The sequence below is a fragment of the Morone saxatilis genome, unplaced genomic scaffold, assembly GCF_004916995.1.
Source record: "Morone saxatilis isolate NCDOM2014 unplaced genomic scaffold, NCSU_SB_2.0 Contig7, whole genome shotgun sequence".
In the NCBI taxonomy this organism is placed as follows: Eukaryota; Metazoa; Chordata; class Actinopteri; family Moronidae; genus Morone; species Morone saxatilis.
In genome coordinates, this window is record NW_023340246.1 from 19,079,024 (window position 1) to 19,095,216 (window position 16,193).

The window sequence follows — 16,193 nt, forward strand, 5'->3', positions numbered from 1 at the left end:
ATCCACTCTGACATGTCTGTGGTTTCAGATGACCTCAAAAGCTTCAGTAAAATGAAGTAATACCCCAGAATATATTTGTTTTTACATAATCAGTTATGCTGGTAAATATGTCCAAAACCACAGGACACTTACGACACACTTGAGTGTTTCTGCAGTTTCTATACATCAGTGACTGGAACGCTGACGTTTTTTGCAGAAACATAATTTTTTTTTCTTTTTTCTTTATCGTTGACTCATCTTCGCGTGCGTGGAAGTTAAGGAGTGGTTCATAAAAAAGTATAATTAAGTGCTAATTTCTCTTTATCGAACGGCAGAAACCTATCGGAATCGTATCGGTATATACTCTATCTAAGTTCATCTATCGGTGATCTATCTATTCTGTGACTCTATCGTATCCTATCTATCTTATCTATCGTATCTATCTATCTATCGGTGTCGTATCCGTATCTATCGTCTAAAGAGCGGACCTGGGGGCCCACCCTGGGTAACTAGATAATCAGTGTTATTCACTTCACTAGTTATTGCTCATAATGTTATGGCTGAGCGGTGTATCCGTACACAGACACTTCTGCTGAATTGTGAAGTAAATTCTGTGTAATTTCTATGGAAGGTATGGTAGCCTCAGCAGTGCCAATATATTGCATCACTGGACCTATCAGCATAATGTTATGGCTGATCAGTGTTTATACAAATTTACATATTAAAATCCCCAAGGTATCTACTCCTCTCTACCTCATTAAACATTCCAGAATTTATGAATATGCAAATTTTGTTCATGTAGTTTTCCTGCCGGACACAAGATGTCTCATACTTCACTGTAAAGTCCATTCTCAATGTGTGTGCAATAGTTGCTTCAGATTTCTACATCACACTTAAGTAAGTTAAGTTAAGTTGCATACTGGACCAGGATTAACTTCCAAACTATTTACAATGTCACAAATCATGCTCATAGGCCGTGCCCCTTAAAAGGCCAGTGTGTAACATTTAGGAAGATCTATTGGCAGAAATGGAATATAATACTCATAGGTATGTTCATTATTGTATAATCATCTGAATATAGGAATCGTGTTTTTGTTACATTAGGATGAGACATTTTTATCCACACATGCTGCGGGTCACCATCAGAGCCCGCCATGCTGAACCACCCTGTTTCTACAGTAGCCCAGAACAGACCAAACACTGGCTGTAGATGGGGCCTTTTTTCCGCCACCATAGTTTCTCTGCCACTCTTCACATCCCGTTCTCATCCCCAGGTCATCAAATACAGACTTGAGAAATGTTCTAGTTAATTGCAGTCTGCAACTTTACCACTAGATGCCACTAAATCCTACACGCTGGTCCTTTAAAATCAGATTTTCAATGAACACAAAGAAACTTTCAGCAGATGAATGTGAACACATCCTTCTAGTAACTCTGCACATACATCATTCTGCACAGTGAAGCTCAAACACAAAGGAAAACATATTTCAGTGGAGAGGGACTTTATTAGGAAATTAGTATGAAGTGATTTAATGTCTTATTTTCATTAGGTTTCAATGAACAAATTGTGCAGGAGTTTCCCTCTCACATTAACGAATCACACAAATTTTTATTTTTTGGAAAATATGTATTTGGTGCTTTGTCGCAGTTGTGACTACAGTCAACGCCATGCACTCATATAGCAAAGAACAAATGAGCTAATGGAAGAATTCATTCTGCAAATCAAGAATTAAAGAATGAAAGGGGAATCGAGCCTTTTGTATCAGAAGGTAGAGGAGGAAATGTAGGCTACAGTGTGATATAAATCTATGACTGTATTTACATTATGGACATGAGCTGGGCTGTAAAAGGTTTAACCACCAGAGGACACTGTTCACTGTGATTACAAGTGTTCAGCAGCACCGCAGCCTGTTTAATCACCACTTTATCTCTGATCATGGTGAACAGCGCCCTCCAGGGGTTTTACTGGTGCATTACATAGCAGTAGCTTTAAATAACAAGTTACTCTGGTCACTGTGCTCAGAAACATTATTACTTGCTTCAGACTGAGCGGGCTGCCATGGTGTCAGGCTGCATGCTGGCTGAGGATGAGGAGGAGGCAAAGGAGCAGTGCATGATGGGACAATAGGGCTCATGGGCCCTGAGTGCGTCGGTCAGCAGGCGCTGCTCTTCGGACAGAGAATCCACCTAAAGACGAATCAAAAAGCAGAGATTGACTTAATTACTGTAATTATTCTGTGCATCGGATTCCTCATTTAAATCCTCAATCCTCAATCAAATGTTGATTTAACGCACTCCTATGACGCTTTGAATTAAAGAGTTCATAATTGTTAATAAAAATGTATGGTGTATCTTTACTGTGCTAATAAAGTGTACAATAGTGCAGTGGTCAGTGGTGACGGCAGAAGAACACAGAGAGCAAGAACATGATCTAATCCCAACAGGGATGAATGATATCCAAGATTAATGCATTTTGTATAGTGCGTGTTGTATGTACCTCTCTTTTCAGGTTTCTGTTCCTCTGCTCCAACAGCTCACAGGCCTGGGAGAGGAAAGAGGAAAGAGGGAAGAGGAGATGGAAGAGGAGAACAGGAAGAGGCAGAAATTATGAATGAATGAAGGCTTTAGAGGGTCAAGTTTGATGGGGAATTCCTGAATTTAACACAACAAAATTTGATTATTAGTCATGGCAACAGTGAAAACAGTTGCATAATGTCTTCTGCAAAAGTTTGAGAAAACCCTTAATAATATCCTCTGGGTTATCTGTTATTGCAGTTGAGTCTTAGTTTGACTAACAATTAGAACCTAATATCAAGATACCTTTGCCTCTAGTATTGATAGTGTTGAAGTGTAATACTAAAAAGCATATTGCATTCACTTGAGCATTATTTTTCTGAATTAAGGAGAAACCTTCAGCAGGCTCTCCATGCCCAGGGCCGGTTTTCAGCTCCCTAACCCAAATCTCTTAACCAGCCTCCAGCGTGTTCCAGTGGGCCCAGGCAGAGCTCTCAGCCCTCTAAGCCCCCCCCGGGAGGGAAGGAGGTGGGGTCCGTGCCCACAGTCCAGTGCCTGTTCTCACTGTATACAGCTAGAAGGCAGAAAGACATGCATAGGCTTGCTGGAGGCTGTCTCAGGGTTTGAGAGCCAGTGCAAGGGACTGGTTATGGGATTTGGGAGCCAGCCCTGTGCATTGAGATCCTGCTGGAAACAGAAAGACAGGGCAAACATTGTTTTCTCAAGTGAATGCAATATGCTTCCGTAAACTGGGGGACTCTTTTAACCAAAACGGAATTCTAACTTTAACCCAAAAACCAAGTTTTAGACCTCAAACAGCCATTTGAGGAACAGAAAAAAGATAAGGGCTGCAATGGTCCATCCAAAGGTGGAAGTACAAGACGATGCACGCACACACCTCATGCAGAAGGTCAGCTCTCTGTGTTTGTCTCTTCCGGCTCTTCTGGGCTGCAACTCTGTTCTTCTCTCTCCTCTTCAGCTTCCTGCCTCCATCCTCTGAACCCTGAGACACAAACACACACATCCACAAAAACAAATCTCTCTTTGTGGGCTCCAGCTTTGTGACCCCACAAATACTGAAAAACACACCCACCCATACACGTACTATATATGATAAACAATTAAATTCTTAATCGTCTACTCATTCAATCGACAAGTCCTACTTTTGTACTTTATTCCAACAATATATTTTTGAATAAGTTTTGTATGCGTCATTGCAACTAGGACTGATGCTGTCAATTAAATTAGTAATCGAGTATTCTATAGATTATTCCAACAATTGATTGAGTAATTGGACAATACCTTTTCTTTAATAAAGTAATATCAGCAATAGTGAACTTACAATATAGAAAATTAAAAAGGTCTTTTAAACTGGTTTCATTGTTTCCTCTAGGATTTTCCACTGTTGTACCTCCACTGTAGTTCCTCCACTGTAGTTGTACCCTTGTACTTGTATTTTCCAGCAATAGCACTTTTACTAATGTAATGGATCATCCTTTAACCAGATGTTGGTTCAAACCCTCGTTTACTAGCATGACCTTGACCTTTGACCTGCTGTTGGGATAGTGAGCAAGGTTGCACCAGAATAAAAACAATTTCCCTGTGACGATAAGATAAGACAATAACACAGCATGTTAGTGGGATCTTACCTCACTTCCTTCACAGAGGTGGTTATTCTTGCTATTCTTCTCATAGGATTGGCAGGAAGAATCACAGTCTGACATTTTTTAAGAGGTGCATTAAAATGAGAGAAACAGGAGAATATCCTGCACACCAGCTCCGTCAGTAAACAAAAAGTGTTATTTGTGGACGGGGCACCGAGTTCTGTGAAGTTAAAACAAACCAGGCAGAAAACCGACTGCAGTTTCACTTCAGCTTTCTTTTCACTTTTCAATTTCGCTGCTGTTTTAGAAGAAGCAGCGAGGGCAGTTCACATAAGTCATATGACCCAGGGGCCACGAGCATTTATGGACTGACAGAGGGTTTGACAAAACATTGACCCACAATGTGTGACATGTTCCTTTATGCCACATCCTGCTGCTGTAAATACTCACTAGAGCACCAAACGTGTATTAATCCACTGCTGAAAATAGTCCCCAACAAATGCACTATGTCCTTTTGTTGGACTAACATCTTCAGTAGGAACCAATGGGCTTGGAGCTGAGAGGGGCAGACAGGTCGGAAAGAATTGAGAGATGGACTAAGACATTGTTGGTTTTGGTTATTTTATGAAATTTACAATAAGAAAAATACAGAATAATGCCAGCCTTATCCTTTCAAACAGGTACAGGATGGATAAGAGTGTACAAATGAAATAAAATAAAAAATAATACCAGTAAGTGTCTTTACACCAACAATGACAAATATACGGCAACAAGATATATTTAGATCTTTTTAAGAAGGACAGTTCATTTCAGGCAGGGGGAACAAAGTCTCTAGAAATGTATTCTTATACAAAATAAACAGGAACAACAAGAACTGGAGTTAAAGGTCCGTTTTAGGATTTCATCTGATTCAGTTTAGTCATAAAAACAATTACTTAATTTAAATCACAAATGCGGATGGTTTCAAAATGCTTCATTCAAATCTTCAAATCTTCTTCACATTCCAACAGCCATCACCAAAATACAGTGTTCAGTCAGTGACTCCCAGTCTCCCACCCCTCCTCCTGCAGTGAACAGAGAACAACATTTCTGCTATCCCGTTGGATCCTTTATCCAATCAGGAGAGAGAACTCCAGGGAGGGGGCAGAGAGGGGACTGCTAACTGCAAGAACAGACAGGAAGTTGGACAATAGCAGTTTTCACTTACAGCACCTTTAAAATGACGTCATAGTTTCAAGACTTCTTGACCAGACAAGATTAATATGGTTTGTCAATGTTAATATGGTTAATACCATGGCTGTCCCAAGTGTGCTGTAGCATTTTTTGGGCTTTTTTTTTTTTTAAATGCGTCTGACAGACTGGTGCTATCCGTGATTGATTAACTACAATCTCCCCTCGCTGACAATCTCCCATGCTCTGCAGAGACACTGAGACGTTAGGAGAACCACTCTCAGGTATAACCCAGTTTCTTTCTGTCCCTGAAACATCTTTTTGAAGTTCGATCAACATACTTGGGGTTGTTTTTTTTAGCAGAAACTAGAACGCTCTTGCAGCATTTGCCAGCGCCACCTTGTGGTTTTGTGCCATAAAGCGATCCAGTCGTAGGAATGCAGGGGGAACAACAGTTCTCTGGGTGTATGGGATGTCTCACCATTAATATTATTTATTCAGTATGTTTAAAATGAATAAACATCCTGAGTCATATCATTTTAACCACTGCTTTCTATTCTTAAAAAGAGTTCAAAAACAAAACTGCGCAGAAAAACACATATTAGTTCCTGACATCACACCATCTTCGTTGTTCTGAACGGCAGCAGAAGTGTCACTGTGGCTTGACCTCCGCCACAGGTTTCTTACTGAGAGGCACATAGCAGTCTGCGGCTGCTGCTTCCTCTACGGTTCTCTTTATTGGCTGCCTGTTCCTCGAAGCTCCGCTCACAGGAGGCAGGGGAACGTCTGATTGGCCGTTAAAACCAAACACTTCTCTGTGGATCTCCAGAGTGGCGTGGCTTGGTTTCATGTTGAGGATCTCGCAGAGGCCTTCAGCTTGTTTCTGCAAACTGTTGATTGACTACAGAAGGAAAAAAGTGTCAATAAAGCTTCTACTGTATAGATTTATCTATAAAATAAAAAACCTGTTGGTGTGTTCGAGTGTGTTTGTTACCTTTATGACCTGGATGGCCTGTTTCACCATCCCAGGAGCTGCTGCTGACAAATCGTTCATGATGCTCTCTGATGAAACACAGACACAGTTGTATCACTTCATGTTGTATCAATAACCAGTTTCTACATTTCTATTCACATTCTCAGCTCCATAATGTACTGAAACTCAGAAGGTGAACAAAAAGCACTGTTGCATGTCGGTGTTTCAGTTTAGAGGGGGTGAAACTTTCAAATGTCCATCTTAAAGAGAAGTAGTTCTTCCTGTGTATGATAGAGGAAAAAAAGTCCACTATGTACTGTCCAAATATATATATGTACCCACAGGAGTAAAATAAATATTGCTTTAAACCAGAGAGATGTATTACTAACACAAATATGACAAGATTTGTAATTGGTGCTGAAGAAGTATAAAGGTGTTTTATAAATGTTTTCATCCTCAAGCATCTGGACAGAACACCATAGTTCACTCAAATGAAAACTGTGTGTGTGTATATAAGTGATTAGAGGCAACAACCTTGATCAGGATCTTTGGCCACCTCTTGAGGTTTGACTGCGTGCTCATACAGCCCCTGAAAAACAAACACAGCAGGTGTCAGAAAAGTGGACACCAGACACATCAGCTCTGTAGCTGCATGTGCTGGATGTGTGTCTGCTTTAATTGTTGATGTTGTTTTAATTTAAACCTGTTTTAATCAAATATATTTATAGGTAATGTGAATAAACATTATGTCATTCCCCACACGCCACCATAACAAAGTGTTTATTTTATGATTTATCGTTTATTCTTTCATTTATATCTTGTGTTTTGTAAGTTAAAGGGACTAAAACTACCTTGATACTAAATCAGAATTTCAAAAAGTTGATTCTTTCAGAAATGCACAAGTTTATTTTACATTTAATCTAAATATTAACTCACAAAATATGTAAATGTCATTTATCAGAATGAAAATCAATCTGTGAAATTATGGATCTCTGTTTTCTTTTTAATTTTCTGTTTCTTCCTGAAACTGAGCTGTCAGTGCGTCTCAACACCGTCCACACTCCCTACTGCACATTTATCTCAGCTGAAAGAAGACAAAGCGACTTATATGTGACACCCACCATGAGTTTACGTTCAGCTTTGAGGGAGTGGACCACATGTGGCAGGATCTGTCTCGGGTAGGAACGGCGCCTCCTGGTGGTCTCAACAATGGTGTCATCCAGCAGGCTTTCCAGGTCCACAGCCTCATCCACCGCTGAGTGCGTTAGTGGTGGAGGGAGAGCAGAAACACAAACTGTAGGTTACTGAATGGACAGCTTTTTGAATGATTAAGAATTTAATGTAACCCGTATTTTATAGAGCGTCACCTTCAACATCAGGCGCCTCCTGCCAAGGCTGTCCATTCACCAACACGTTGTCCTGAACAGCCGCCTCAAAGTTCTGTGCAGACACAAATCATCAGCGAACAATACAGCTATATATACACACAAGCTATCAACAGTTCACATCAGTCAAAGTGTCCATGCTGCACATTATAAACTGTATCTTAGATCACATTTTTAAATTTTGTATTACTTATCTCATTCTTCATTCTGATTTATCTTTTGGTCTATAAAATGTCAGAAGATAGTAAAAGAAAATAACAATTCTCTGTACTTTCTTAAGCTGTCATTCAGGGTGTTGTTTGGTCGAGAGTTTAAAAAACTCAGATAGAAGATGTTCGGTTTACTATCAAGACAAAAGCAGCAGATTCTCACAACTGAGAGAAAGTTATCAGTGGCAGAGGAAGCTTATTCTGTTTATTTTGTCCTCAGATGCCACAAGCTTCCCTCCATTAGATGTGAACAAGGAAATCCAGCTTGTGGTTTCCAAAACTGAGGGAACCGAATCAGTGATTAGTGTCAGAGCTCTGTGGAAACAGAGTTTAACTCACATTGTTACATCACTGTTGTCAGGTATCTCTTATCTAATCGATACTCTATATGGACCATTATCTGTATCTGTAAAACCTAATGCTGGAGTATATGTAGGAGTATCATTTCTCGTTTTTATTTTCTAAAAAAAAAAAAATGAGTTCACCACCGAACAAGAATAGAAAACTCTTAGAAAACATAGAAGTAGAAAACATTCAAAAGTTTATATAAAGTTTATATAAAGGTTTTTTTTAAAGAAAGTGCTGCCGAAATGACCAAACCAACTAAAAATATGTTAAAATGGCACTGAATCGTGTTTTGCTTTTGTGTAAAAACCCTGACAGCAGCGCAAACATTAAACACGAGTTTTTATGAATGGGATTTGGTTTAAGATCCTCACAGCCACAGACAGACGAAGACTTAAAACAACGCTCAGCGGCCTGTTCATACCGGACAGGAGCAGTCTGCTGACGCCTGAATTATCTTAATTGAATTAGTATTAAGTCCATTATGAACATTAAGGTGTGAATAAACAGTCAGACCCACCGCCAGCAGCTCCTGCACTAAAACTCGCTTCGTCTCTTCTGCCACCTCCGGCTGTCCGTCGAGAGCCGTCTTCAGAACGTCTTTGTATTTATTTATCTGCTCCATTACTTGTTTCTTCGACGCTATTTGCACTCTGTACTCCTGGTTTGAGGCATCACTTGGTGAAGGTTCACTCTCCATCTTTACCGCCAACTTTGTTTACAAGTTTTTGACGCGAACCGGAATTTAATTTGTAACTTCCTCGTCCGTCTGCTAAAGCTACCCCACCCCGGAACGATACTTTTAGCGTCGCACAAGTGTTCCGTCCGGCTGTTAGGTATGTTTCAAAGGACACACTTGAAATGTAATATCGCAGTTTTTTATGATTGTTTTTGCTCTTAGCTCGTATTATTTAGATTTTCAATGGAATATGGCTTTGTTGACTGTCACTGTCATATGTCAGCCCGTGAGTTTGAAGAGGTAGGCACTGAACACAACAACACAACATGTAAACATACACTCACTGTTATCTTTTACAGTTAACCACAGCTTTATTAAGTTGTTAGTTCTTGTTTATGTCTATTCTCTGTCTTATCACTGTGCAAACAAATGAATAAACTTCTTTTTTTTGCTTTGCAGGATCTGGAGGATGTGATCCAGAGGACCACAGAGGTCAGTTATAGTATATCAGTATATATAGATATATATATATATACATATATATCTGTTGAAAACAATGGTCAGTAACTTCATCAGAGCCGTTTGACAGACACTGTTACAGGGAATTGGGAGCTGCTGATGCCTTTCGATATCTTATACTTTACAGACTGTAAACTTTATTGTAGGACTCGGCAATATGGTGTTCTGTAACAAGATATTAATATCATGATGGTGTCGTGATGAATATGAAGCCAGGCTGACCTTATTGATCTCTGAAGGAGAAGGGGAGAAGAGCCATTCATTCATGTGTGTCACTGTGTGTGTGTGTGTGTAGGCCGGGGTAGAGACTCTGGTTGCTGTTACAGAGGAAGTCGGAGAGTTTGCCAGAGTTCTCCAGCTGCAGGAACGGTCTGTGTGTCTTCAGTGTTATGTAATCAGTCGTAGGCCATACTGTACTGTACATTAGAGGTTGAATAATAGGGGATTTTATTTAAAGGCTGATAGAATAACAATAGTTTGGTGCAGAAAAAAGCCCATAGTTGATTAATCGGTCTGCTAATATCAGCCGAAACCAGTTTATTGGCCGACCTCTTCTATACATAGACGTCTGTATCATAAACTTATATTTTGTAGTAGTTTCCTATAAAAGGACTGGTTCATTAAATGCATGAAAAAAGACTTATTTTGTTTTGATAATAGTGAAGGGGAAGTTATAAAACTACAATGAAATAAAACCAGGGGGAAGTGATGCAAATTAATGAATTAATGAATTATTACATCTTGGTAATTTAAGCTACAGATATTCTTCTTAATTCTGGAAAGCTAACCATATGTTCTGCACCTGTCAGATCTACGTAGTCAAAACTACACAGTGCCAGAACCTCCAAACTGCACCGACAGTGAGTGCAGAGCTTGTGTAAATGTACGTGCAGTTTCACAATGTAAAGAATAAGAATGTTTACATTATCCATACGTCTGCTCTCAGCTGGATAGCATTGTGTTTATTATTCAGGGTGTTACTGTTGAATTCTTTTCTCACAGTTATCCACATCTGGTGGCTCCATGCCTCGGCATACATCCGCTGCAGGGCGGCGGGGGCCCCGGGCAGCGCAGTGTGAAGCCTCAGGTAGCAAAACAGTCTCCGCCTCCTCCGTCTTTTGATTATTTTTCTTTATTGATTGTGAAAATATGAGGAGAGAAACTGTATCCTGTCTGCTCAGTGGTGTCCCAGCTGTCCCAGTGCTTCAGAGTGTAAGGCAGAGGGAGAGGGGGTGTGTTTCTGAGGCCTTAGGGGGAGATGAAGGTGTATTTATTTTTTCTATTAAGCTCTTATTGAAAGTACAACAGTATCTTATACAATAGTGTAAATATTGCAACAGGTTCATTGTGGTTTGAAGTTGAAGAAAGAGGGAGACGTTCCCCATAAAGACAAAGCAAAAATCATAAGTGAAATCATGTCTGTTCTTTTTAATTACACCTCTCACGTTAAAGACACTGATGGAAATCTGATGCCACGTTGATCAGCTTCTCTGAGGTTCACGTTAAGTTGTGAAGAAACATGTAAATCTTCAGAGTTTCAGGTTTTATCTTATCTGCTGAATAAACCATTCGGACAACATTTGGCAGCAGAAATTGAATCATTTCCAATTGTTTGATACCTTGTTGAAGCAGGTCAGCTGAGCTGGGATTAACTCTGGTGATAATACTGTTATATACGGCTGCACAGTATGGGGGAAAAAAATCATATTGCGATTATCTTGACAGATATTTATGATGATGTCACTATTAGTGGGACTTATCTTTTTTTCAAAGATTTTCATTTCACTGAAAGATATGGATCCATTGTTAATCTGCAAATATCCAAATATTACAGTATTATTCACTTAATATACTGGTTTTGTCACCTATTTTACCTTCATAAAAAAAATTGCAGCTTCTGTCATTTGGACATGTTGTAATTTTGATATTTTGTTTCAATTAATTGTGCTGCCCTATACACTCACTATGCTACTCACTATTTTTCTTCAAAGAAGGTCCTCTTGTGAGAGAAAGAGAAAAATATGAAGAAAATCCAAACAACCTGCTTATTATTCACATACTTTCAGCATACGGCAGCCAGTCATGTGTCAATGGTTTAATAGCTGCTGTAGGATAAAATGTCTAAATATATCTTGGTGTTAAAATTAAACTAAATCTATTTTGCAACTGTTAATGGAGACGTGTTTTCCACAGGACCTGGATGCTGCCCTGCCACAGTTCTACAAACACAGAGGACGCCTCGTCGCTATTGGAGAGGTACACTGCTTGCACACACACACACACCACACACTCAAGTTTGTACTTCTATACTTGATGGACCAATACTGACATAATACACCCCCTACCCCCTCACTGTCACTTAAACTTAAACCTTCTCCTCATCTTAGCCCTCAAACTAAGTGTTAACCCTCAAACAGCCATTCAGAGGCTTCTAAAAAAACTTACAAAGATTTAGATATAAGGCCATTTTACACACATTATCTATTAGGTGACTGACTTGCCATTTGCAGGATACTTTGACAGCTGCTGACAAGTCAGTGTTGCTGGGTTGCAGCTGACGGGCTAACCTTGGCTTGTTTGCTTGCTAACCTTATTGCTAGCACAATACTATCCGATGAACAGGATGCTGACTGCAGTTCACTTAATAGCCATTGGTGTCACTATTAACAATGGTTTTCTGAAAGCTACATACAACCACAAACCTATGCTCGTGAGTACACACATGTGGCTGCCCCCCAGTTAACAAATCCTAACTTTAATGTGACTTCTGCTGAAGAAAAGCAGATTAAACTAGTTAAAACTCCTAACCGGCCTCCTAATCTTCCTTCTTTCCATCAGTCACACTCCATCTCATGCACTTAAACACACACATGCCGTTCATTCTGTTGTCTCTAATGCTGCAGAGCCTGGTGAGGAATGTGTGTGTGTTTGTCAGAGCAGATTTCAGGCATCACAGGGCTAAGTCAACAATCCCACACTCCTGTTTCCATGAGTGTTATTTTTATGGATCAGGTTAGAAGCACAGTCGGGTCCGCCCTCTGCTGCACTGAACACATTGTAGTTTATTTAGTCTATAAGCCCTTTCCTCACATTCATTTCACCCACAAACGTTCCTGCAAGTTTATTTAATCTGAAATTGAGCGGTAGATTTGAGACTTGGATTTCAGTCAAATTTGAGATTATGGGCTACATTAACAAAACTGATGATTTTTTTGGTCCTTTTTTGTTCTTATTAATAGTTCAAGGTAAGTGATTAACAGGAAGACACATGAAATGAGAAGGCAAGAGAGAGCAATGACACTTAAGTAATTAACTAAGGTAATTAAGGTACCTGATTTACATTATTTTATTGTACATGGGCACAGCTTTGTGAAAACACGCAAAAAGACTTTTCTTACAGTTAATGAAACATGGACGAAACGTGTTTTTCGTCATTTGCTGTGCTGGACTGAACATTTGAACATCTCATCATTTTATTATAGGTAAATAATTTTGATAGCCAATTTTCAATTCAATTCTATTTTATTTGTATAGTGCCAAAGCACAAGTTATCTCAGGACACTTTTCATGTAGAGCAGGTCTAGAATGTACACCTTTATAACACTTACTTTTAAGAGGCAGAAACCTAGACTCTAGGGTGTGGCCATTAGCCTTGACCCGTTATCACAGGGTCAGCTACAGCTCCCATGAGCCTCTGACAGTACGCTAATGGATCCTGGGATATAATGAGTAATATTGTTATCTACTTTTGTCCTCAGATTGGTTTGGACTTCACACCATGGTGTGCTCCCACTCACCAGGACAGAGATGACCAGATGAATGTCTTCATTAAACAGCTAAATGTCGCCAAGGAGCTGGACCTCCCTGTGTGAGCACAATAGAAAATGTGCTGCCACTACTCAGCAAACTTTTTTTTCATGGCAGTAAAGTGATTATGCAAGTGCTCATCGTCCATGATGCATGCATGACTGACAGGCTGCAGGAAAATCACTGTAATAATAACAAATAAATAAAGTACAATAAAGTAAAAAATACACAAGAATGTACCCATGTTTTTTACTAATTCTCTCTGAATGTGAAATAAATAAGTGACTGCGGTGATGATGACCTTTTTTTACTTCCTGTTTTTCTGCACAGGAACGTACACTCACGATCAGCTGCTAAGGTTACCATAGAAACCATGAGAGAACAAGGTGCGTGTCTGACCCCATTTTGTCATGTACATTTACATGTCTGCAAAACATTTTGGATGTTACAACTTTCTGATTTTCGGTCAGGTATCAGTCGAGCTCTGCTTCATAACTTTGCGGGGAAGCCGTCGGTCGCTCTGGAAGGTGTGAAGGCTGGTTACTTCTTCTCATTTCCACCTGCTGTCTGCAGGAACCAACAGGTAGGCGTGAAAGTGACACTCCTCATGGCCATTTTTGAAAAAACACAGATGTACAGATGATATATTTTACAAGCCATAAAGTAGGCATTTTTGAGCCTCATGGTCCACGAGGTACATCATCAGCACTTCGATACATTTTATGCTGAAGTGTACCTTATAACATTTATGATTATATAGTTAGGATAAGCCCCAAGTGTGTGTGTGCCCAAGTGCATACATCATCTGAACAATCACCTGTTGCGTGAGGATTTTTGCTAAATCCATAAAACTTAACTGAACTTTGGCCCATCTGCAGTCATAAAACACACACTGACATGTGATGCACAATGGGTAAAAACCTATAGAATACACACTATTTAGTAACAGTTGTGTAGGCGACAACATATTATTGCATTGTGTGAATGGTAGCAGGAAAATATAACGTCATAAGTTATAGTCTTAGTTATAGTGCTATTATTGGATTATGAGTAATGAGTATTGCCTTTTACATGCTATTAGAAATAATTCACATTTAATGTTTTTGTTAGCGTAAGTTTTTATTGCGGAGTAAAGAGTGTAAAGACACTGGGACACAATACACCAGTATTCCTCTGTCAACCTGTAGTGGAAGATGAAGAGTGATTGCGTTGTGTCAGTCCATATAATGAGGATAAAAGTGACAAAGTTAATTCTAATACTGCCATACAGAGAGACAAGCTGATCCAGCAGATCCCACTGGAACACATCTGTCTTGAAACTGACTCTCCTGCACTGGGGCTCGACAAGCAGGTAAGTTTCAAATGATCGAAGTGAATCATGTTCAGAGACTGTAACACAGCTGGCTCTCCTCTGCAGATGTGTTTTTTTTAATCTCTTCCTGTCTCTTCCTGTCTCTCAGGTGAGGAATGAGCCCAGTAACATCGCTCTGTCCTGCCGGTACATCGCTAACCTCAAAGGTCTGTCACCACAAACGGTTCAGCTCGTCGCCGTGCAAAATGCTTACAGGCTTTTCCCCAAGGCTAACAGACGCTAACGCTCACATACGGCGCACAACTTTCTGAAATGCAGGGTTTGGCCTGAGGGTGGCGCCACATGACACTTACGTCACAGTCTGCCTGTCAGGCTCAGCTCTACACTTCATCGCTGTAGGCTGTGCTTTGTTAGGCTCAGCTGTGTTCTGAGCTTAATACTAACTTTTGCATGCAAATAAACCTTTTTAGCACATAATGTACAATGTTGGTAATGATAGTATGACAGACTACATGTAGTATGTCTATGTTAACAGTTAGCTCCATGTACAGCTAGGGCTGACAAACGTTAAATAATACACACAAGTGGAAACAAACACAAACAAATCTTCAAGCCAAACATCAACTCTTGCAGTACTCATGTAACTCGTGTTTGATGACCAGTGTTGGATTGAGTTCATGAGTTTATGTTCACAGATGACATAATGTCTGTAGGATATCGTATTAGGATGTATTCTGTTCTCTGTTAATGGAAATAAAATCCTGAAAGTTGAAGTGTGTTCAGGTCCCGTGTGTATTTGTCGTATTATCTTGTGGGCTCTCGTCAGGCCGCAGCCGCCTACACCAGGTGTGATTTATCTGGAAGAGAAGAAAAGACGTATTACAGACAAAAGGTGTTTTGTTGTTGAACATTTTTAAGTATCGTACAGTTTTGCTGGTTATTTGTAGGGAAAGTGAACTGATTTGCAGTGATTGGTATGTTTTTTTTTCTCTCCTTTTTCTGCCCCTCCCCCCATAACCCATTCAAGGGCCTCTATTGGTCCCCAAACCCCAGTTTGAAAACCACTGAGTTAGCCTCCAGAATGAGGGGCCTACTCATTTATATATCACACATACAGTAAAAACTCACTTTCACAAACATTTCTCTCTTATCCCAGGGATGAAACATCCCATAATTAGGGGATTGTTTCACAGGGAAGGCCCTCAGGAGTTGTTACAGGTGTTAATTATGGAAGCTACTGCAGAGACTGATACACGTTGCAATAAAGCACACACATGCTGTGAACATTGGGTCTACAGCTCTTACGGTTCTCTTCGAAGTGCCTTCTCTCCGGAAGCCTGGCGGGGGGCGGCCGCTCGCTGCAGGCCGCCGCCCTGCGCTGCGGTCCGGCGGTCAGAGCCGTGAGGAGGACCGGGCTGGTCCGCAGGTGACTCCGGTAATGTCTCCTCTCGGTCCTCTCCCAGGACTGCCGGGGGTTGGTCTCCACCTGACACCACGTCTCCCTCCGCAGGTTGAGCTCCAGGAGAGCCCGCTCGTCACACCCGGACATTGTGTGTTTGCTGTGAATGTTTTGATGTGTCATTTTTTCCTGTTATAAATTATCCAAAGTGTGGCCTGTTTGTGATGCTGGCGTTTCCAGGGCAACGGGAAACCTGAAGCGCACCAAAGATGTTTTATGTTGTGAAAGGGTGAGTTAC

At 40.3% G+C, this 16,193-nt stretch overlaps 3 protein-coding genes across 3 annotated transcripts; 1 reads left to right on the top strand and 2 right to left on the bottom strand.

Annotated features, from left to right (window-relative positions):
• Positions 1 to 1,509: 1,509 nt before the first annotated feature.
• batf3 (basic leucine zipper transcription factor, ATF-like 3) lies at positions 1,510 to 4,330 on the bottom strand. Its single transcript, XM_035678978.1, has 4 exons — positions 4,143 to 4,330; positions 3,392 to 3,496; positions 2,477 to 2,521; positions 1,510 to 2,166 (listed from the first exon to the last, which is right to left on the bottom strand). Exons 1-4 carry the CDS (start codon positions 4,215 to 4,217, stop codon positions 2,020 to 2,022), a joined length of 372 nt encoding a protein of 123 aa, XP_035534871.1. The 5' UTR covers positions 4,218 to 4,330; the 3' UTR covers positions 1,510 to 2,019.
• Positions 4,331 to 4,704: 374 nt separating this feature from the next.
• Positions 4,705 to 8,933, bottom strand: nsl1 (NSL1 component of MIS12 kinetochore complex). Its single transcript, XM_035678863.1, has 6 exons — positions 8,700 to 8,933; positions 7,608 to 7,680; positions 7,362 to 7,495; positions 6,775 to 6,829; positions 6,262 to 6,329; positions 4,705 to 6,168 (listed from the first exon to the last, which is right to left on the bottom strand). The coding sequence occupies exons 1-6, from the start codon at positions 8,877 to 8,879 to the stop codon at positions 5,920 to 5,922; spliced, it is 759 nt and encodes a 252-aa protein (XP_035534756.1). The 5' UTR covers positions 8,880 to 8,933; the 3' UTR covers positions 4,705 to 5,919.
• A 35-nt stretch (positions 8,934 to 8,968) lies between these two features.
• tatdn3 (TatD DNase domain containing 3) lies at positions 8,969 to 15,269 on the top strand. The gene is made up of 10 exons (XM_035678862.1): positions 8,969 to 9,158; positions 9,318 to 9,350; positions 9,673 to 9,746; positions 10,380 to 10,464; positions 11,571 to 11,633; positions 13,136 to 13,245; positions 13,515 to 13,570; positions 13,655 to 13,767; positions 14,455 to 14,535; positions 14,645 to 15,269. The coding sequence occupies exons 1-10, from the start codon at positions 9,102 to 9,104 to the stop codon at positions 14,777 to 14,779; spliced, it is 807 nt and encodes a 268-aa protein (XP_035534755.1). The 5' UTR covers positions 8,969 to 9,101; the 3' UTR covers positions 14,780 to 15,269.
• The last annotated feature ends 924 nt before the right edge of the window (positions 15,270 to 16,193 follow it).